A 24,230-nucleotide genomic window follows, 5' to 3' on the forward strand; every position below is an offset into this window, starting at 1 on the left:
TTGAAACTACTAGTTTATTCCACTAATTGTGCACATTGTCTTCCCACATATACCCATAAAATATTTTGTTTCTACATCTTTCCGTTTTCGTATAATCAACCATACCAACATAATAATCGTATTAATATTATTCTATTTCTAATAATATTATTCTATAATATCGTATAAATATTAATAATTTCGTATAATCGACCATACCAACAGGTATGGTAGGCTATTAAGATCAGCAAAAAAACAGTTTTTTTAATTTCACTCAAAATGAGTTATTTGGGTCCTAAATACAAAATATTTTCATGGTGTCTGTCTGTAACATGATAACTCAAAAACCGCTAAACCGATTTTAACCAAATTCGGCACAAAAATACTGTGGCATCCGAGAATCTGGCCATTGGTTTTTGGTAGTGGTGGGGGGTAAGGGGGTATGAGAGGGGGTTAAACATTTTAAAAAATCGTCACTCCAAAATTACAGTAGCTAGCGAAACGCGGTTTTCAATTTAACATTAGGAATAATATTTGCAACAAAATTTCTAATAACATCAAAATCAAAGTCGCAGTTTTTGAGATAAAAAAAAATTGGAAAAATTCCTTTACTTTGAAACTAAAAGAACTGCCTACCAACTTTTAATTAACATATTTTAGTATGGGCGGCTATACGTGCCTCCCGGCGCTAATTTTTTTATAAAGGATGCACTTTTCTAAAAAATGTCAATAATAAAAACATTTTTCCTCTTGTGAAGACAATCCGGGGACATACTGTAGACTGTAAATAGTAAAATTAACAGTAAAAAATTAACAACACTGCATTTTTAAAATTTTCTTTATTTTTGTATATAAGGATATATGCTGTTATGTGAATAACATTTGATTACTTTAATACCTTCTCTCAAAAAATAAAATACTAAAAAACTTACAGAAACATCAATGACGATATCCACGCTGTAAGTAAATATTCAATGAAATAAATAAAATATGTTTATGAATTTTAAGTCACACTTTATAATAAAAACATCTTTCAAACCAAATTAAAACTATTTACATACGCATTTCTCTCAATCATTGTATTTTTCATGTATCATACTGCACTCTATATTCAAAGTACATTACTTATCTTCTATAACTGTATCTGTTGGTGTTTGGATTGTTGGACGGAACAAATCTGTCGCGATAAGGACCTGGTCTCCTGTTATCATCCGACTCGTTAGGTCTGCTGTAACCCTGTCGGTTGTTGTGGCCCTGGTGCCCTTGACTGTAACCACCCGACTGTTGATTGTAGCCTCTGTCCTGGTAGCCTGGCCTATGATTGTAGTGTTGGCTTTGATAACTAGACTGACCGTAACTTGAACTACCCTGATTGTAGCTGCGGTTACCTGAAATTAAAACAGAAACATAATATATTAAAAAACTAAAATTTATGCTTCATGGATGATCCAATTAAAAATTAAAGAGTGTTTTTTATTCCTAAGATCTTATCAAACAACAATAGAAAATCAACTAACTTTATAAAACAAAATTATTTTCAGATAGTCTAGAATAATCGTAAAATGATAAACCATAAAATATACGAAAAATCATGTACAGGGTGGGTCAAATCGGTCGCTTTTAAAGGGAAATACACTTTTCTATAGGATATAGACGAAAACTAATATTGGTCTCTGGAGCTCAATTTTTATCAAAAACATATGGTGAAGACCATGCAGGTGATAGTGAAAATTATGTATTTTTATGAAAATGTAAGCTAGTTTTTTTAAGTAATGTTTTCCAAACGTTTTTTTACGTAGAATGTAATAACTTCAGTATATTTTATTTAAATTAATAATTTAAAAGTTATCAACAGAAAAAATAATTTTTTATTTGGGACAACCTGTATATTTTTAATGAACTAAAAGAACTTAAAATTACCTTTCCAAAAATATAACACATTTGATATTTTGTTATAGTCCCCTTCGAAATACAGAATTTTTAAAAGTTCGCCATTTTTAACTAGTAGGCTTTGGACCCCTTATTGATGATCTGCCCCTAATGGAACTCGAAAACACATTTTTCCAGCAAGAACACTGAAGTTTTTGCAGCCAATTTCAAGAATAACTGAATAGCTAACCAAGATTTCAGCCGTCGCGTCGTGGCCACCGGACTTAGTGCTTATGGATTTTTATCTTTGAGGAAGAATAAAAGTTCTTATTTTTAAATTGCCCGTGTAATCTAGACCAGAATTAGAAGTACTTAGCGGTTATGCGAGGGTATCTTTCACCCCCACTGAGTTAATAAATTCCGCGAGAAATGTTCAAAAACGGTCCCGTCTGTCCATAACAGAAGACTATATGAAGTCGATATGTCAAACATCTGTAACAAAATATCATGCCTTGGTTTGCTATTTATTTTTATTGTTATTGGATATAATTTAAATGTGTTGATGTTGTTAAATATAGCTTAAATTGTTATAAAATTCTGCATCTCTCATTGCCAATATTATTTTCGTTTTAATTGCTGCTCACAGCTAGAATTTTTTTGTATTACAACCGGCGCCGTTCAAAACCTACTTATTCAAAGTGGTCGAATTTTTATAAACTCTCTATCTCGAAGAGGAATCGAGCAAAGCAATCAAGTGTGCTATATTTTTGGAAAGGTAATTTTAAATTATTTTTAATGAATTAAAAATATACAGGGTGTCCTATATAAAAAATCAAATTTTGTGTTGATAATTTTTAAATTATTAATTTTAAAAAATTATACTTAAACCATTAAATTCTACGTAAAAAAGTGCTGTGAACTGAACTTTGTGAAAATGTTTTCATAAAAATACAAAAAAATTCTGATTTTTTTTTAAATTTGATTCAAAATTTGATTTTTGAGTCAAAAATATTAAGAATTCCATAAATAAAAGTTATATGACAATGATATCACAAAATTTAATATTTACAGAAAATATAAAAGGATACTAATCATAAGTTACTAGATACCCTATATCATCATTACTAGATACCGATAATCACAGGATACTATGAAAAGTATCTTATATCATTATATCTCAATGATCTAAAATTTACCTCTAAATTCATAGAACAGATTTTTTGCCGTACAACGATTAAAACGTCGTAAAAGTGGTAGAGTTTTGGATTTTTTTGGGACAAAATAACTAATTATGGACTTTTCTTGACTGAACTGATCAAACCGAACTCCCAAACTAACTGAATTGCTGTAAATGGCAGGGCCGCTAGGGTAAATTAGACTCCTGCGGACACTCGTGCGAAAAATTGGCTTCCTCCAGGCTAAAAGGGACGGACAACGGTTCAAACTGATTCGCCCATGTGAATAATTTGATCGGTTTAGCACATCTAATGCACTACGCACGCAATCCGGTAAATAAAGGAAGCATCTCGGCAAACAGGGATAACAGCATTATTTGAACGCGTTTAAAGTTTCGATGTTTTTTTATAGAAGTTTATTTTTAGCTGAAGAGTGGGTAGAATAAATTTTTACAAACGTCAGTAAAAATATTTTAACGCATAATTTTAGTATCTATGACATAATTTTTTTTATATGTAAGAAAAGTGTATTGATGACAATTTTTTTCAGTTTCAGAAATCTTTCACACAGGCTCTTTTTCACAGTTTTTTCGAAATCTGATAAACTATACACATATTGAACAATTTATAAAACAGTTATCGTACAATTACAAATTATGAAATCAACACTGGATGTTGACAGCTACAAATAAGTTCTAAGGCTATGGTCCTAAGGTAACTTAAGATATCTATTAATTATCATGTAAATACTACACAGTGTCGCAAGTGAGCTACAAACGGGATTTTTTATTATACAATTAGGTTTTGATGTTACTTATTGCTTTGAAATAGAATAAAATGATGAATAAAGCTTCATTCAGAAGCTCGCTATTAGTGGAATAAATTACTGGTTTCCATTACACTTTATACTTTTTAGTTTACGATCATTCATAATGTTTAAAAAACACAATAAAAATTAATGCTTATCCTAGCAACAGCTTGCAGTAGTCAGTTGCATCCATAGCGAATAGTTTTTAAGATCATTCACAATGTCTAAACAACATAATTAAAATAAATAGAATATCCTAGCCACAGCTTTTGATTTCTAACAACAATTTGTCTTAACGGATGATAATCAAAGGCCAAAATGACATTCCTCGCAAATTTTGAACTAAATTAGTGGAAAAGTTAAAAGTTTGTTAACTTTTTCTGCTAATTGAAAATGACTACCACTAATTTTGACGTTCTGATTGCTGTAAGCGATTCTGAGAGGTTCTGAAAGAAGCTTTAAGCTTCATTCAGAACCTCGCAATTAGTGAAATAAATTAGTGGTTTCAAGTAGCGTAGAAGTTTGTTCTTCTAATTTCCATGTAAGCATTCAGAACGTCAGAATTAGTGATAGACATTTTCAATTAGTAGAAAAAGTTATCGAACTTTTTAACTTTTCCACTAATTATACTTCAAAATTTGCAAGAAATGTTATTTTGGCCTTTGATTATGGCGGCCAAGAGAAATTGTGGTTAGAAATGTCGATCAAAAGTCGATTGTTTTATAAGCTAAATATTAGGCTCTCTATGGATACAACTGGCTACCACAAGCTGTTGCTAGGATATTCTATTAATTTTAATTGTGTTTTTTAAACATTGTGAATGATCGTAAACTAAAAAGTATAAAGTGTAACTGAAACCACTAATTTCTTCCACTAATTGCGAGATTCTGACTGAAGAATCTAATGACTCTACTAATTGAAAATGACTACCACTAATTTTGACGTTCTCAGTGCTTACAATGAAATTAAAGGAACAAACTTCTGCGCTAATTGAAACCACTAATTTATTCCATTAATTTTGACGTTCTGAATGAAGCTTAACGACATAATGAAATTTAACCTATTGTGTTCTCGGGTAGATCTCAAATTTGACATTTAAAGTAATAAATGCTAAATGGGTTTATTAGAGATTTTCAAAAAACCTTGTTTGAAAACGTTGTTTATTTGTATAATTTTACATAAGTACACTAATTTCCAGTCATCTAATTTAAATCCATCTAAATTTATGTAAAATTTTTAATATATTTTCCATACTTATTTCCACAGTACTGAGTACTGAGTCAGTACTGAATCAAAATTTTATAACCTACTTATTTTACTATATGTATAATAATTATTGTTTGTTTAGGCATAGCCCTTATACAGTTTCTGGTTAAATTAAAAAGAATGTATTATAAAAAAACGGTTTAAACTTATTAACAAAGTTAAGTTGAGTAATTAGAGAAAAAAATTGTATAGGAATGGTGTCATTCGATTCGATCCTCGATGAATGGAACAATTCACTATAGATTGAATCACTCAGTTGGACGCCTATATTATGCTCGTCCTAAAGTCTTAAACACAGTTATACAGGTCCTAAAGTCTTAAAATAGTCATAACATTCAAAAGGCGTTTCTATGGTGATATAATTTTGATATCATTTTTTGATAGATGGTTATTATTAATTTTGATTAACGTCATATTTTTTGCTGTTGTTAAAATAACACATTTTCCTATAACTATTATCACCCTTTCCGTAGCATTGAACTAAATAAATTTTCTGATTCTTTGACGTTTTAAAACAGCAAAAAATATGACGCTAATTAAAATTTTATCAATAACAATCTATCAAAAGATGAAAACGAGATTATATTACCATAGAAACGCTTTTTGATTTTTAGGACTTCAAAAATCATGCATATTTTCATGTTTTTTTTTAATTTCCTTTTTTAATAATGAAATTTGAAAAAGTATATACGGGATTGTAAAACAAGACAATCCGGGGACATACTGTATAGCGTAAAATATCTTGCGTATCAATTCATCAAATTATTCATATTTAATATGTGACAATGATTTCTTTAATCGGCATATAGTCGAAATATAAGAGAAAGTTGTCGTGAACCGAAATGATGTTTGTTTTAATAAAGCAGAAAGGTCGCGTGACCAATTTCTGGCACGTGCCCTTCGCAATTAAATCCGTTTTAAATTCGATATTTATAGAGTCTTGAGCGAGGGTGGAAGTCAAAGAGAGGCCAGCCGCCATTGTGAGTGTTTGTTTTGATACTGGTAGCTAATAATTAAGGAGAAAAACATTAATATTCCGGCGTACGGTAGTCCGTTTTAAATACTCGGAGGATAAATATATGTTCAACAACAATTAATCGATAAAATTGTGAAAAAATGGTTGTAGTAAATTTAGGTACTTAACTTATGACTTACAATATACAGTGGTAACTAGGGTTCAATGCCGGTTGTTTTAAGACATCAAAGAAACTCGAGATTATTGATTTCCGGTTCTTTCGGTACTTTCGGGACTAGGTAACAAAAATTAAAAAAATATATTTTTTGTTACATGCGAAAGTCCATTGATACTTTCTAGCAGTCGAAATCAAACTCTTCTAAATAAGTAATGATGCTATTTCTTACTATTTTTATTTCTGAAGTTCTTAGAAGTTCCTACAATGTTTATTAGCATCATATAAGTTTAAATATATTAATTTATTATTTAGTATAAAATATTGCTAAATGTATTAGATATATGTTTTTTTTATATTATACTTTTATATACGTTATTTGCTTTTTTAATTCAAAATGTAAATTTTACGTTTCCTATTTTTTTTCTTCGCTTGTGTTAATTTGAGTTTATGATCATTGTTCATGTCAATTTTCTCATGACTCATTACTTAATAATTTGATATTATCTTCATTTCAAATTCAATTTTTTATCGGTTTTAATTTTGAAAATCATCCAATGCTTGCTGATATCATTAAACAAACTGCACAATCATTAAACAAAAAATTGCTAGTACTGAAAGTACCGAGAAAACCAGGAAATCCCGCTTCCTTGGAGGCATGATACCGAAATTCTCGGTTCCGAAAAACAGTTCCCAAAAAAGTAGGCTCCAGAAACCCTAATTAATCCTCCCAATTAGGGTTCAGAACGGGGAAATCCAGATTTTGAAAGTACTGGACATTCCAGGATCTTTTTACCCATCATAGAACCAACCGGGTCTCGAAATTAATTCCTGGTTCTTTCGGGACTCGGTTATAATATTAAAAAAATATATTTTTGTTATGTGAGATGATCAAGTCCTTTGATGCTTTCTAATGGTCGAAATCAAACTCTTCTAAGAGTAATGCTATTTCTTATTGTTCTTGCTTCTTTTATCTTTTGAAGTTCCTATAATATTTATTAGCAATATATAAATATGTTGTTTTAATAGAAATTGGCATTTTTAATTCAATATTTTAAAGTTATTTTGCAAACCTTAATCAAACCTTAATCAAAGTATCTGTGTTTGGAATTTTGGGTATGGCTTAACACGACAGAATCGGGCTAAGCCTTAGGCAGATTTCTGAAATGTGATATATACATATTTCTTTCGGCCCCACACCCGCTTTACCCGACCCTAGAGAACGACCCGAACAGTACAGCATAATAGCTCTTAACAATTTAATATTATTTTCATTAAAAATCTCATTTTTTTATCGATTGTAGTTTGGAAACCATCCCTTGCTTTCTGATTGATGAACTGCGCCATTCACTGAACAAAAATTAGTTAGTACTGAAAAAAAGGGGGAAAATCCGATTCCTAAGAGGTGCGGTACCGAAATTCCCGGTTCCGAAAAACAGCTTCCGGAGATTCCGGACATCTTAGTGGTAACATATGGTCGATGTTTTAAAAATTTTATAACTTCTATATTTTTAGAAACCCTGAAAATGTATAAAATAATTCCTTAAAACAGACAATTGTTTTTACTTTTTTCCACACGGAAATTGGCGATTTTGATCAAGTCACCCTATTTTGATATATATTTGATAAAATGAGATAAATTAAGAAAATGTGTGTCGTCTTCGCCTTACGAGAGCGGTTCTAGATGTAGGCAAAGATTTAGCCCCCACAAAAAAATGTACAAAACAAGGGGCACTTCATCAAAAATTATTTAATGATACAGTTTTTTAAAAATCTGGAAAACATAAAAATTGCCAGAACATGCAATTTTCAACTTTTCTCTAAATATTTATTCTTGCACTAAAAAACGCCCAGCAATAAACTAGAACTGACACACAAACCGATCGTCAAGAGTTAGATAAATCAATTATCTCGTTCCTACGGTACATTTTACGCAAAATAATCAATTCCAACGGTCTACACGCTTCACGCTATCCTGGTCCGTCATAAAGGACAGCAATCCGGACCGGACAATGGTCCCCCGAAGCATTCCTCCAGGAATATTTCGGGATTCAATTTACGCAGAAGGAGAATACGGATTTCGCCTTTGGAGTGGCTGTCTGAGATTGACTGGCCGCAAAGCGTGAAGGGGTCATCTCGTCTTGTCGACCGCAGAGCTTTTTTCGAATTGGGGAATAGTTTTGTGGGATCGCATGACTACTTTACTAAATACTAACTCTAGTTGATATTTAAATTTGAGACACATGACCGCGAATTTCTTAATTATTATATAAACCATTTAACATAAAAAATATATTTTTTATTTAATTCAGATTTTAATAAAATTACTATTAATAAAACCACTGGTACTGGTTTACTAAAATATTATTGTCAAGAACCAAAAAAAAGGTCGAGTTGGGTTTATATCAAGGCTGTACTTAAACTGCCGTTAAACGGTAGCTTACTAAAATGCCGTTAATAAGTATGACGTCGTTGATGTGACGCACTTGACGGCTTTATGAAATATAGGAATTTTATAAGGACTAACCAACGCCACCCCACCAAATAACCAACTTAACCAACGCAACTAACCTCGACACTGATAAAAAAATATAAAAAACAAATATAAATTAGTAAAAACCAACCAACCCCACCAAATAAACAACTAACCAATGAATTAACACCATCCAAATAATTACGCTAACCAACCCGCCAAATAACTAAACCAATCCAACCAAAGAGAGTGAAACCAATGCAATAAGATCACGCTATAAGCAAAAAAAAATATAAAAAAGTCTTGGTCGGCGTGAGATGTGAACCACGGACCATTCGCTCACGAAGCGATAGCCTCAGCCACGGAGCCATTGGTGCTCTTGCAAAATGCTTATAGGTAGGCATTACTTTCCGCCGACATGAACGACGTCATAATATCTATTAACGGCATTTTAGTAGGCTGCCGTTTAACGGCTGTTGTTTAAGTACATCGTTATATCAATTTGGAAAAAAAACATGTAAAATTTAATTTTATTCTGCCAAGCTGATGTAAACTTGTCTACCTGTCGATCGATGGTTGGCAAACAGTAGTTTCATGTATCAACATTTTTTTATTTTAATCAGATTTTTTTTTATTTTAATCGGATTTTTTGATTCTATTCAATTTTCTATTTAAAGTCCTATCCTAAATGGCTAAATCTTCGTAACTTTGCCTGATATCGATAATATTAACATTTCTACAGCGCGTGTCGTTTTTCCGCGTCGGTCACGGATATATTTTATTCTGTAAACTTTGCCGATGCCCCTCTATTTCCGCAAAACAATCGCCCGCTTAGATCAAAAGGATTTTTTTTGGAAATAGTCATAACTGTCTTAAACCGAGGATAAAATTAGTACCATATGGTTAAAATTATATATTTTAAATATTGCAGTAAAAAGTAAAATAAATATTGAGTGATATATATTTTTGAGAAGCTCACAGCAAGACGGATCATATGATTTATAAATATACAGGGTGTTCCATTTGAAAAACATAACTTTAGTTCATATTTTCAAAAATATTTTTCTTTCGTAGAAAAACAGACTACGCCACTGTATTATACGTAAAAATTTCTACAAAAATCAGTTTTCACCTTCTGGATATCATTCACAAAGGGCTGTCCCAAATAACAAAATTTTTGAAAAGACTGTAGCTCAGAAACAAAGAGGGATATGAATTTTTTTTTACAGCATCTTGTTTGACAAAAAAGCGGGTTGGGTTGGGATCCTCATATCTTTACTAATAACTGAGATACCACATGATTTCAACGAAAATGGGACATCCTGTACAGTACTAGAAGTAGGCTGATATGTATGGGAACGGTCGATATTATTAGATAAAATATAAGAGGTACTGCAAAAAGTTAAAATAAAAGTTACAGGGTTTTTAAATAACTATTAGCGGGTAATAAATTTAAGTATACAGAGTCGGTCATAAAGTCCTGGCACATCAAAGTTTCATTTTTTTTAAATGGAACCCCTGTATATTATTGCCATATTTTGGTTTTTCCTTCAATTCTAAGCAAAAATCGAGATACACACAATGTACCTCAAACCAACCATTTCCGACTTATTGACTTTTGAAAATATCACTTAAACAATTCGATTTAATTAATTTCGATGTGTTCGGTTTCATTTAACGATGCCATTCTGCGGAAACTGCAATATTTAATAATATTTAACATTAGTTTTCAAGTTAGCATTTATAGATGTATAAAATGAGATTATATCAAATCTGGAAACTAAAAAATTTTCGTTTAATATTTCAAAATCAAAACTTCATAATTCGGAAATTGTTGAATTTAGGTTGAAATTAGAAGACTATAATAACTAAATATGCCTACTATTTCTTAGGCATAACAAAAAAGTGTAAATGATGACCTAAACAGGCAACTTTTGGTCAGCTTTTTTAAATCGCCCCAAATAATAATTAAATTAATAAAAATACATTTTTCCTAATCCCAAAACACACCACCACCACCACCAGCCAAATCGCCAACAATCGGCGTGGGCGAATCGGTGTCAAATTAGGCGTGCGTGGGCGCGAGCGAGTGCGTCTGACAAGCGCACAAAGGCGGGCAATTACGCGGGCCGACGCCGCTGGCTCGCGACGCCGTCGACGCCCGCAAACAATGCGGACAATGGCGGGCCCCGCCGGAACCGATTACTTTGTCAAAACAGAAATTATTAATGCACAATGGCGGAGGGGTGGGTGTCACTGACGGCACCGGATTTGTTCGGGGTTCGGGGCAATACGCGGGGAGGTTATGAGTTAGGAGATCATTGATAAAATATAGGGTTTGAAAAATTTACCGTCTTTAAAAAAAATTAAACTTTTTGAAGTTAACGTCTCCTTTTTGCTGCTAGGGCTAATCTGGACGAGGCCTACTTTGTTCAATCTATCAGTATAAATGGCAATTTAAAACGTGCAATTATTGGTTTACCGATATTTACCGGTTTTTGAGTATCTAAATTATTATATAGATATTTAAAAAAATAAAATATAAAAACAACCTTTAAATTTGTAAAGAAGTTCTATTTTTTTATTGATTCGTTTATATACCGTTATTAATCTTTTAACAGTCAGGTCTCCGTGGAGCAATGGTTCAAGATTTAAGCTTGGAAGCGAGAGTTCAAATCCCGGCCGTGGCAAAAATACTTTTTTTTATTTTTATTATTTAAAATACTGTTAATGTAAATTTATAATTGATTACTAATATAAAAATGGAACTGTTTAGTTTTTATTTTAACTCTAATATTAATGTAAATTCATTGTTTATAGGCTATACTGTATGTAAGTAAGATAATAATATTTTTTCTAGTTATTGTCACATTGCTATGAAATTATTAATTAGACTAAGATGATTTCTTAATTATATTATTAATTAGTCAGATATCCCATGAACGAATAATTAATTTATTTGTTAGAAATAATATTAGATATTTCTTCATTTTTGCTGTAAAGGAATTGGCAATAATTATTTATTTAGCGAATAGATTTTTTATAAACAAATGTGTAAATTTAAAAGATCTATTGCCTCATTTTTAGCAGAGAAGCCTGGCTGGTGCTTGCCGGAGTTTAACTGAACTCTCTTTCGGAAGTCCCGAAAGCCCTTTTTCAGTACTATTTAAGGCGAGACAAATGTCACAATTATTGGATACTACCGTACACCGATTAACCACTTCACCTGATAACCGCACCTACCTACCGTCCTATATACCGTCCTCCCAACCGCCCTGTCTACTGTCCCACCTATCATCTCGGCTGTACACCGTTTGTGCCTGCGATGTATTTCAAGGTAATTTAAATTCAAATAAACCGGCCACACTTCTCTCTGATTTGTTTTCATTAATAAATTAAAAAGTTAAGATTGATTAACATTATTGAACACACCCCTCCGAATCACTTATTTATTGCTTTAAGACTGATAGAATATCTTTTAATATAATTAATTAAATACCTGTTGATTTCTTTATTAAATAAATACATTTAAAACCGCTTGTTGTCTTACTGGCTTTCACCCCAAATTCCTGGATTCTCCACTGCCTAAAAGTTACCTGTACTGGCAAGAGTGGTGCCTCTAAACCACTTTAAAAAATTTAGAGATGGCGCCTGAGATCTACATTTAACATAACTACAAACCGTAAGAAATATTGGCGTCAGTGAAGGTCTCCAGAGAAAGACCGTCACAAATTAAAGCATTATTTTCAAATATTTTTCTAATTCCTTCTTAGATTACAGTTGCGGGTTGGAACCTTTGGTGTTACAGCAACAAAATAAAACATTCATTCATCACAATATACCAAAAAACTTTTACTTTTGCACTGGACTTTGCTGATGATGCTAACATGGTTAGCAAAACGCGCGTCCAGTGCAAAATGTTTTGGTGGATTGCAATATTGTGGGGAATTACTGTTTTATTTTGCTAATTCGTTCTCGCTGAAAATATTGCATTTCTGTTTTCAATGTTTGAGCAATAACCATAGATGTCGTTATGCCAATGCGACAATGATTAGAATGGTTACTGACGGAAACAGTACTGGGAGAATTTTCAGGTCAGGGGCTTGGAACACCCTCAAAAAGAAAATTCCACTTCTACAACTCCCAGTGGATGACATACCAAGAATTTACAACTTTGAGAAACACCTCACTGTAGTATTGAGTAATAAAAAAGGATTAGAAGAAAGAGACGCTTACTCAGCATATAAAAGACCATACCATCATGTGGTATACGGATGCTTCCAAACCAAAGCAGAGACAGGGATAGGAGTATTTGGGCCGAAAACGGAATACTCCGAACCAATGGGCACCTACCCCAGTATCCTTCAGGCAGAAATTTGCGCTATCGAAAGATGCGTACAATTTATCTTAGATAGGAACTATCGAAAACAGGAAATTGCCATCCTATCCGATAGTCAAGCAGCACTTAACGCGATCAACTCAGTAACCATCAATTCGAAGTTGGTCAAAGAATGCCTGGAGAAGCTCAACAAATTAGGCAAAAGAAAATAAAGTCCTCCTACTCTGGGTGCCTGCTCACCAAGGGATAAAAGGCATTGAAAAAGCGAACGATCTAGCTAGAAAAGGAGCAAATACTTCACTAACTGGACCAGAACCGTTCTGTTTTCCAAACGGGAACCAACTGAAAGCGGAACTGAAGAATCTGGAAGACTCCATCCGTAACTTGGAATGGGTATCCTCCAACGGTCTAAGACACTCGAAAAGTTCCTTAGAACTTATGACCGAGAAAATCAAAGGTCTTCCTTGATTTAAGTAAAAACAATCTTCGGATTGTCACGGGGTTTCTAACAGGAGACTTGTTCCTCAACGAACACCTCAACGTCTCCTCAACGAACACCTCAGTAGGCTGAAACTGAGAAACAACGGCGAATGCAGATTTTGTGGGGAAAATGGGGAAACACCAGAACACCTTATCACTGAGTGCGCCGAGACGACGACCATTCGTGCCATGAACCTTGGTACGTCTGATGTCGAGGATGGAGAGCTGGCCTCTGTGGAACCGTCTCAGATACTGGCTTTTCTTAAAGCCCTGAGACTGTATGATGGGTTATAACTCGTTATAACTCAAGAAAGGGGAACACACAATAGATCTATAAGGTCGCGGTGATTAACTCCCTCCTAAACATTCTACATTCTACAACCATAGATGTTATTTATTTTACAGTTGGTTAAGCTTCGTTGGCTTTAGTTTTTTTCCTATTGAAAGAAACAGATGTTCCTTAACCCTTAAACACCCGTACTTATTAATGTCAACGTAAATACCCAGGTATCCGAAGAACTCCATAACCGAAGAATTAAGTATGGAGTTAAACATGGAGTACTTATGGAAGAAATTCAATCATATTCAAATCTAGAATGCCACTTTATCTAAAGAAGAAATCATTCGACCAAGAAGGAAACGGACATTATACGAACACAACGCTCAATGGAACGAAATATGCTGGGAATAACCAAGAATGACCGTAAAACAATAGAGTGGATACGACAAAAGGCCCAGGTAATAGATGTCATCCACAGAATCAAATCTCTCAAGTCGCAATGAGCAGGACACCTGGCAAGAAGGACGGACAACAGATGGACCACAAAAATTACAGCATGGTACACCAAACACTTTTACTTTTCGCAACCCACAAGGAATTAAGAGACCTAGAGGAAGACCAAACCTGAGATGGGACCATGATATTAGGAAATTATCAGGGATAACTTGGGCTTGTATAGCCAACAATGGGCCCAACTACAAAGAAAGTATCTAAACATGTGAGGGAGGCTACACTATAATTTTAAATGGTTGAATAAGCTGAGAATGGCCAGATTCAAATGATTTATTTTGGCGCAATTTAACTTTAAATAATATACTTTTACGGGATTTCTTGATAACAGTAATAAAAATTATGAATATTTTAACATCATTATACAATAAATATAAGAATAAATATAGGGTGATTCACTGTGATGGCACGTTAGACGTTTATGAAGAACCGGTGATACATTTTTTTATGAAAATTTGGATTTTTACATAAAGGCACCTGCTCCATCTTTCTTATTTTTAATCGAACACCCAGTATATTATTACATTTTTAAAAACTACTTTTATATCTGATAATTTTTTGATTATACTAACTTATACCTATATCTAATAGTTTTAAGATAAAACAAAACATGTGTAAAATTGACAAAAACATGATCGTGAATAAGCATTGGTAAAATAATGAATTAAACATTTTTAAAGCTGAAATTTGGGGTATACGAGTAAGTTAACGAATTACCGTACCTACATCCGTATTTCCGTACCTACATCTAGTGCCGTTCTCGTAAGGAAAACACATTTTATATTTTCTTTATCTATTTAATTGGTCAATAACAGTAGTTTTCTCAAAATCGACACAATCGCCGATTTTCAGGATTTGTTGGCAAAATATGATCATTTGAAAAATGTTTAATAAACTTTTACAATGCATAAACACATTAATATAATATCGGGAATACTGCAAAACTGTTAATAATTTAGAAACGCTTTTAAATACAAACAAATGTTATTTTTCAATAATGTACAGAGTATCGCATTTAAAAAAAAATTGAGATAGAGCATTTTAAATATTGCTGTTGGCAAAGCCATAAAAAATACCTTGCACAAGATAATGTGAGTTCGCGGATTTATTTTGATATCCTTGGTATTTAGGAAAATATAGCTAAGTATTAATAAAGTTAAAATCGCTCCACGTTTTAACCACTTTTCATACTAAAATATTAATTATTATAAAAACGTGAAAAACCTGATTTTATGAAAATACAACATTTCAAATTGATTCCCAATCTCGAAAAAATATTCTCATTACTCTCCTTCACCATTAAATCATACCACTGACTATTTAAGTCTGTGCTCGTTCCTTTTAAGCCAACCATACCAACAGGTATGGTAGGCTATTAAGATCGGCAAAAAAAAAGTTTTTTAATTTCACTCAAAATGAGTTATTTGGGTCATAAATGACCTAAATACAAAATAATTTCGTGGTTCTGTCTGTCTGTTTGTCTGTCTGTAACACGATAACTCAAAATCCGCTAAACCGATTTTAACCAAATTTGGCACAAAAATACTGTGGCACCCGAGAATCTGGCCATTAGTTTTTGGTGGGGTGGGAGGTTGGTAAGGGGGTATGGGAGGAGGTTAAGATTTTAAAAAATCGTAACTCCAAAATTACAGTAGCTAGCGAAACGCGGTTTTCAATTTAAGATTAGGAATATTTGCAACAAAATTTGTAATAACATCAAAATCAGTCTAAGTCGCAGTTTTGAGATAAAAAAAATTGGAAAAATTCCTTTACTGTGAAACTAAAAGAACTGCCTACCAACTTTTTATTAACATATTTTAGTATGGGCGGCTATATGTGCCTTCCGACGCCAATTTTTTTATTTCAGCACATTAACCATTATTTTGTAATGTTTAATTTTTATTTTTATATACATACTAGCTGACTCGGTAAACGTTGTTTTGACATAAAAATATTTTTTTATGGGACAACAGTCATTTTTATTCACGGGGTTGAAAATTATTGAATTACTACTACCGCTACTAAAAAATAGAGGTTAATGGTAGAAGGGTGAAAATTTAGGGTTGAATGTAATTTTTAAAGCGGCCCTCACACGATCAATAATATTGTCAATGTTTTTTATTGTCAATATTTTATCAATATTTGAATGTTGGCCTGACACGGTTAATACATATATCAATATTAAGTTTTGTGCAGATATTAAGTGTGAATTATACCCTATGCCAAAAAATTAAAGATAAAAAAGCGTGTCATTTTGGCAGTGAGTGTCAGTCAGTGAGAAAAAATAGAGGAAAAAATTTAAAAAAAGACGTTATATAAAAAATGGATATCCAAAAAGAAAAACTAAATCTTCTAGAGTACGTTAAGAAACGGGAGTCTGATGATTGCGATCTAAAACTGGAGAAAACAACGACGGCGATGTTCCGTCTTCCGCCATGGTTACGAATAAACTAGTCAAATTTTGTCAATCATGCGACCTAACGATCAATATATTGTCAATACAACTAGCTCCGCCTTTAATATTGTCGAGTATTTTCAGGATCCCGAAAATCCATCAATATATTGAAAGTACATCAATATGTACGCTCAAACGCTCAATAATATTGTCAATAATCAAAAATATTGACAATATTATTGATCGTGTGAGGGCTGCTTAAGGCTGTACTTAAACTGCCGTTAAACGGTAGCTTACTAAAATGCCGTTAATAGGTATGACGTCGTTGATGTGACGCACTTGACGGCTTTATGAAATATAGAAATTTTATAAGGACTAACCAACGCTATCCACCCCACCAAATAACCAACTTAACCAACGCAACTAACCTCGACACTGATAAAAAAATATAAAAAACAAATATAAATTAGTAAAAATCAACCAACCCCTCCAAATAACCACGCTAACCAACCCGCCAAATAAATAAACCAATCCAAATAAAAAGAGTGAAACCAATGCAATAAGATCACGCTATAAGCAAAAAAAATATAAAAAAGTCTTGGTCGGCGTGAGATTTGAACCCGGACCATTCGCTTATGAAGCGATAGCCTCAGCCACTGACCCACAGGTGCTCTTGCAGAAAGTTTAAGGCTAGGCATTACTTTCCGCCGACATGAACGACGTCACAATATCTATTAACGGCATTTTAGTAGGCTACCGTTTAACGGTTGTTTAAGTACATCGATTTTTTAATGCCACATCATAAAAAACTTAAAATAAAAAATTTTGTCCAAAAAATAAAAAAAAGAATAGGGCGAACAACCTATTCTCGTCATGTCATATTGTCTATGTCACATGTCAACTTTTGACATTTTCGCTTTCATCATAATTTTCAATCATAGAGCGTCATGGCTGTGTTAAAAATATTAATTTTCAATCAAGGAACCTTAGAAAAATAGATTTGATCGTCTAATGTTTTTCCTACCAAGTCATGGCCGGTTAAAAGATGCCCAAATCATATTTAATCATATCTCAATTTTTTTCAAATGTAACGAGTGTGGTTCATTAGCATATTTGGAAAAAACATTTTTCACAATTATTGGTATTTCGAATCAAATTGTCGTTATGAAATTCATGCTACAATTTCAAATAAACCATATGCGAAAATGTCAAAAGTTGATATAATATGGTATGTCATTTTCTATCAAATAAAGTAAAAAAAATACCGAGTGTGTCATTTAAAAACCAAAAGTTGTAGTTATTTCCGGTGAAACTGGAAGTGACTGAAAACAATTGAAAATGTTAATCAATCCCGATTTATGTCATATACTAGCGTACTACGTAAAAAAATAAGGATTATATTAATATAAATAAAAGTTATAGGGGCGAGCCACTTATGAGAAACACCCAGTAGAGAAATCATTGCTCAATGTACTATATAAATATTTCTACAAATAAAAATATACTTCGTTTTTCTTACCTCCGCCATAATTCCTATTCCTGTTATCTAAATTTGATGGTGGTGGTATATTTGCATACTGACCCTTATTTTCTCTAGGTGCATAGTGACTCAACATTCTATGACCCACTGGATTCAAATAAGCCCTAAAAATATATTTTATTTAAAATAGTCATCTAAAACAATAATGACAATTAACTGACCTCTGCGTAGCTGGTGCCATTCCAATTTGAGACCTCCAATTCCTATTGGCTTGCGGATCTAAATCTTCAGGTTTGAGCACTCTAGGAGGATCCTTGGCACCTTTTAACTTTCTTGCCTGGAAAATGAATCCTTTGCTGTATTTTGGATCTCTGAACCTAACACAGACTACTTGATTTTCGTATAGTGTAGGCAGACCTTTCACTGGGGATGTTAAGGACGTCCTAGAAAAAATATTAGTGGTATTAAATAGGAGAATACCATAAAAATTACCTAGAGTGGCAGCATCTAAAGATGGTGCCAAGCACAAAATGTATTCCCTTATATCTGGTCTATATATTATTGATAATATATATATTTTTTATTTTGTCTAGAAATCAAGATGAATGCTGCAATTAATAATTAATAATATTGTTTGGGAAGAGCAAAAAAATGGAAGAAACGTTTAAACGCCCAATCCTGGTTATCTTTCACTTTTGTTTCGCTGTAATCTCTTTTATAAATTTATCTTAAATTGTTTTTATTTACTAAATTAGTATTTACTAGATTTAATAAAAAATAAAATGTCATATTAATAAAACAGCTAAATAAAAAAAATATTTTTTCTATGCATTAAAAAATTCTACCAATTGTACAAATAAAACTGTCAAAATATGTGACTTCAAGACCACATTGACACATAGTTCAAAAGAGCTGACACCTCTGGCTGACACTTAGTATCTATCATAGATAAATGCAACAAGTTTAGATTGGAAAGCCCGTAAAAATTTTGGGTCGCGAAATTATTTTGGGTCGCGACTAGTGTTGGGAAAATTCGAATTAAATAATACGACTAATTCGATAGTAAATTAAAACTAACTAATTCGAATTATCTTTTTCGATATATCGAGATAAAAATTATTAGTATTTTAAGGTCGATTTATAAACTCTAGAGTTGGCTTTGGATTTGGCGTTGGCGTTGGATTTGCCGTCGACTGTTCGTAGCGCCGCAAAATCGCATTTATAAACTCGACGGTTGACAGTTGGCTTTGGCCGTTTTGGGCAGATCTAACCTTACATTTTTGTTTACTTTTTACTTAAGAGTAGCAGAGTCTATAGTGCGTTTTTAGAGACGAAAGTGTTTAAAGTTTTGGTTTTTGTTCGAGATTTTTAATTATGGATTTGGAAAGTAATGGTCTTGATGAAATTACCCTATTAGGGTTATTGAGAGTGACCATAAATTTGGAATTAGCATACTTCAAAACTAGATGTAAACAAAGCAACACGTGATCGCTCTTTACTATTATATTGGCTGTAACGTCATTTGCTACGTGGAAGCTACGGACGGCGAACCGCCGCGAATGGTAAAAAAGTTAAACATAATTCAAGTCCGACGGCAACCGGGCGCCAAAGCCAACGCCAACCGTGTTTATAAATGCTCTTATGGTAATATACAGTTTTAAGAATTGGGCGGCGGCGCCAACGCCAAAGCCAAATCCAACTGTGAGTTTATAAATCCTACTTTATATTATATCTGTGGTAACCGAATTACAAATGAACATAAAACATAACCTCTTATGGACAAATACGAATATTAGTAATTAGTATAGTACTATTAGTAGTATTCTTTCGTTCTGAACGAACTGAAAATTTTCACTTAAACTGATTTATAAAGGGAATCGGCAAAGAAAGGAACGATCCGATATAGAAAAATCCAGAAATCATTGTTATTTCCTATACCATGTAGGAATAAATCAGTTTAAGTGAAAATTTTCATTTCGTTCAGAACGAAAGAATACTACTATTATTTGTATACTATTAAATTTAACCGAACACCTGCCAAACACTAAAATTAATTTTCTTCTTTTATCTAAATAATTATTAATTGCAACTGATAAAATAAAAAGAAATACGAACCGCACGTAAACAAGGACATACTTATATCGTTTTAGAAGAAGCTTTTATTTTAGATATGAGCTTTTTTCAATAGGAATTGAAACAATCATAAACTCGGCACTTTTAAATTTAAAACTTTAAATTATGGTTTAATTTATTAAACGGCTTCGGCACAGTTAATAGAATACATTGAATAAAGAATTTTTTTTTATTTTTTATTCAGTGATAGGCAATGGTTCAGATTTGTTTAAAATAGCCCCTAGACGAGCACTAGCTGGGACGAATTTATTTTTAGGTTAAATTTATAATACTACTAAATAATTCGAATTATTAATTCGATTGTGAAATATGAATTATTACTAATTATTCGATGGTGAAAATAATTCGATTATTCCCATCACTAGTCGCGACCGTTATACGCGATCTGGCGCTGCTATAGCGGTCGCTAAGAACAACGGCAAACAAAAAACAGAAATAATTTTCTCTTGTCAAAGTCAGAATCTTCAAAAATCATAATAATCTTTCAAAATCTAAACCGCTCTCATTAAAGAAATTCCGAAAAGTGTTCAGCGTTCATTTTCAAAGTAATAATTGCTATCTTGTGAGTTTAATTTACTCCAACCGGTGATAATTGTGAAAAAGTGGCATTAAAAACTTAAAAAGCTGTGCTGTGAACTGTGAACTGCAAAAACCATCGTGGATCGTGGTATAACGTTGGTTTCCAATGTTTGAAAACGATTGATATGAAAAATACTACTACAAAATTTAATTTTCTGTGTATATCATAACTTACCCTTTTTGAAGACATTCTTCAGACAACAAAACTGTTCCTTTCATACCAGCAATTAAAACAGCAGATTCCATATTCATGTCAACTTTAGTATTATACATGCCAGATAATAAGTCGTAAGATTCATTCTGAAATGACACATATAACCTGTCATCGCCTCTGATATTTCTCTTCCTTTCAGCATCAGTTAATTGACCATAGTACGGCTCTAAAGCTTTAAACAGTCTTGTTTCATCAACAAAAGGCAAAAGAGCAACTCCCTGCCAAGCAAACTTTTTACCATTTAAGTCAATTTTAAAGTCTTCTGGATAAAAATCAATTATGTCAGATTCCTGAAAACAATTTATTATGACATGTAGTTAAAACATAAGAAAATAATAAAACATACAGTGTCAGACATCAGTTTTGCCCAAGGTTCTGGAACATGTTTGCTACTAGCTGCTGGAAAAACACCCATAAGTTGCTCTAGAGGATTAAACTAAAAAATTAAAAAACATAATATAACACAACGTAAATCAGACAAATGTCAGTCATATATTCTTTTACTGAACAGACTCTACACAGGTCCCATTCCCTTGTACTTAACTACCTAACGATAAAATATCAACAATATACAGGTTGTTAATTTGTTCATTACTCGCGGCAAGAGCTTTATGGTTGAAATATGGCAACCTCGGCCCGCTCGTCGATAGACGACGCAACGGGACGGGTCGGTAGAAAAATCAATAATGCATGCCTTCTCAATAGGCAGTGTTGCCATTCTGTTCCCCTTTAAGTAACTGTCGAGTTAACAACCTGTATAATAATTACTTACTGGTTTTGTATCAGCTTCAAATTCTGTACTAAGCCCAGCAATGTTACAAAAGTCTGAAGCAAATGGGGCATAATGATAAGGATAATACCATTTCCATGAAGCACAGCCTTGATAATAATATCTTAAAACCCAACAAAGACCTCTAACATAATGCAGAGCCACAGAATATCTGTAAAATATAATTTGTATTATTTAACAACAACAAACATTAAACTGATATAATATTTACCTAAATTCCAGGTTTTTGGGGCTTACGTCAAATTTTGATTCATAATAGCGATCTTTGAATCCATCTTCCCACAATCTGACTTCATCATGTGTTTCTTCATCACTTTCTTCTTCTACTTCATCATGTGTTCTTTTTTGACCTAATAAATAGTTTCACAATAAAATATTTTTTTTTTGTAACTCACAAATAGAAATGTAAAAAAAAATAATTATTTACCTTGAGGTACTGATCCTTCCTTCCTAAACATGGATTCTAATGCTGTTTTAGAATTAACTGTTTGTAATTTCGAATCAGTATGCATTCCAGCTTTTCTTATTTGAAATGCTTCTTGTCTAGCATTAGAAACAGCTGATTGTTGCCCAATTGCCTTGAATTATTAATAATTAAACTAAATTATAAGACTTGAAAATAAAATGATTTACTTTAGGAGCAAACTGCGTGTTATTGAGTAATGCAAAATTAGGTTTATATTCATTAAATCCATCAGATCTTCTCCTCTTAGCCTTCTCCCTTGCTTTAAATTGCAGTTCCCTTTGCTGCCGATTCTTGAAAATTTCATCTTCAACCTTGCCTAATGCTAACATTATCATTTGTACTCTTTCCAAATTAACGTCACCACTGTTTGTTAAATAACCCTATAAAGCACAGTAATACATTCTCAAATTTCATTGTTTTTAGAGCTACTTACACCTGTTTTGTATACACAATCTTTGTATAATTTAATTAATCTGTCAATGGCATTTTCTCTTATTTCTAAACTAGGCAAATGAGGTAAGAAATCATTTCCCACAAAGAAACACATAAATACCCAATCATCGAGTACTCTATCAAATTCATATTTAAATGGTAAATTTATCATAACAAGTTCTCTTTCTAAATATTCCTTTAAAACACTTAATCTTACAAATATAAAATCTGTTTCAGCACTAACAGGCATTTCAGGTTCTTGTCCATGCTCACTTAAAACTCCACCTATACAGTCTTTCATTTCATGACCTAAAAACAATACACAGTAAAGATATGAAATATTTATAAAAAAAAACATATAATTACCAACTTGGCCACAAATCTCACAAGGCCTAGGTTTATTAGGTCTAAATTCTTCCCTAATTATCGTAAAATTAGGTTCATGTGTAGCAAGGCCTAACATAATTAAATCAGCATCTGCCCCACAGAGAACATGTTGAGTGTTGGGATCATGATCAGGTTGTGCTCTCTGTTTTCTAATATAGTCCATAATTTTATGCTCACCCTCACCAGGAACATTTGCATCTGATAAAATTACTTTAATACCCTTCCATCCTGGGTCATTGTTCAACCTGTCATGGATATAATAATGCAGGCACTCGGATAACCTTGCCATAAAAGGAGTACCAGGTGTTATACAATTTGAATCGAAATGCTCTTCTTTAGGCTTCTCAGGTGGTAAAACACAACCTTTCAATAACAATTCTGCTCTAATTCTTTTTATTTCGTTAATTTTTTCCGCAGTCTCTTTAGACGCTCGAAAACGCCTAGATCTTTGTTGATTCATCTTAGCTCTTGGTGCAACACCATCAATAGCCATGTAAAGAACCTTTCGTGGCCTCACAATATTAAACAATCTGTCTATACACTCAAATATAGCAACCATCATTTCATCTTCGTTTTTGGGTGCCGGTCTATCTTCTGGATGAGTACAAGGATGTATTATACCATTCATGTCCAAATATAAATTATCAAATTCAACTCCATTTGGATTAGGTTCTGCCGAATTAGTAGGAATGCGTGTACCATTTACATCTACGCTCTATAACAAAGATTAATATAACATGTTTTCTAAATTAAATAATATATTACCTTCTGTTCCACACAAGGTACAATTACAGAAGGATATTTTCGGCTAAGCCATCTAAAAAAAGCTGGAACACCCATTGTCTAGTAAGACTTGAACTTTAGTAATTAACATATAATTTTACAATTATGTTATTTTTTAATATTTTCTGAAAATATATTAAATGTTTATTTTGGATTAAACATGATGGCTGGCAAATTGAGTTTGGAAAATAACCTACAAAAACCAAAGAAAGAAAATTAAATGACATTAGCAGGTGTCAAATATTGCCAATATAATGCGTAT

At 32.6% G+C, this 24,230-nt stretch overlaps 1 protein-coding gene across 1 annotated transcript; it reads right to left on the reverse strand.

The window, feature by feature from the left end:
- Positions 1–829: 829 nt before the first annotated feature.
- LOC115874199 (5'-3' exoribonuclease 2 homolog) lies at positions 830–24,172 on the reverse strand. The gene is made up of 12 exons (XM_030889295.1): positions 23,951–24,172; positions 23,165–23,900; positions 22,800–23,107; positions 22,534–22,746; positions 22,328–22,478; positions 22,112–22,250; positions 21,883–22,051; positions 21,457–21,546; positions 21,072–21,400; positions 18,406–18,627; positions 18,224–18,348; positions 830–1,367 (listed from the first exon to the last, which is right to left on the reverse strand). The coding sequence occupies exons 1-12, from the start codon at positions 24,023–24,025 to the stop codon at positions 1,105–1,107; spliced, it is 2,820 nt and encodes a 939-aa protein (XP_030745155.1). The 5' UTR covers positions 24,026–24,172; the 3' UTR covers positions 830–1,104.
- Between the last annotated feature and the right edge of the window lie 58 nt (positions 24,173–24,230).

This window comes from Sitophilus oryzae, unplaced genomic scaffold (genome assembly GCF_002938485.1).
Source record: "Sitophilus oryzae breed Bouriz unplaced genomic scaffold, Soryzae_2.0 scaffold_1242_pilon_pilon, whole genome shotgun sequence".
NCBI lineage: Eukaryota > Metazoa > Arthropoda > Insecta > Coleoptera > Curculionidae > Sitophilus > Sitophilus oryzae.

Coding starts and splice junctions, on each gene's coding strand:
- LOC115874199 (XM_030889295.1), bottom strand. CDS start 24,025: ATGGGTGTTCCAGCTTTTTTTAGATGGCTTAGCCGAAAATATCCTTCT. Junction 22,479..22,533: donor ACACGCAGTTTGCTCCTAAA/GTAAATCATTTT, acceptor TAATAATTCAAG/GCAATTGGGCAACAATCAGC. Junction 18,349..18,405: donor ATGGCACCAGCTACGCAGAG/GTCAGTTAATTG, acceptor ATATATTTTTAG/GGCTTATTTGAATCCAGTGG.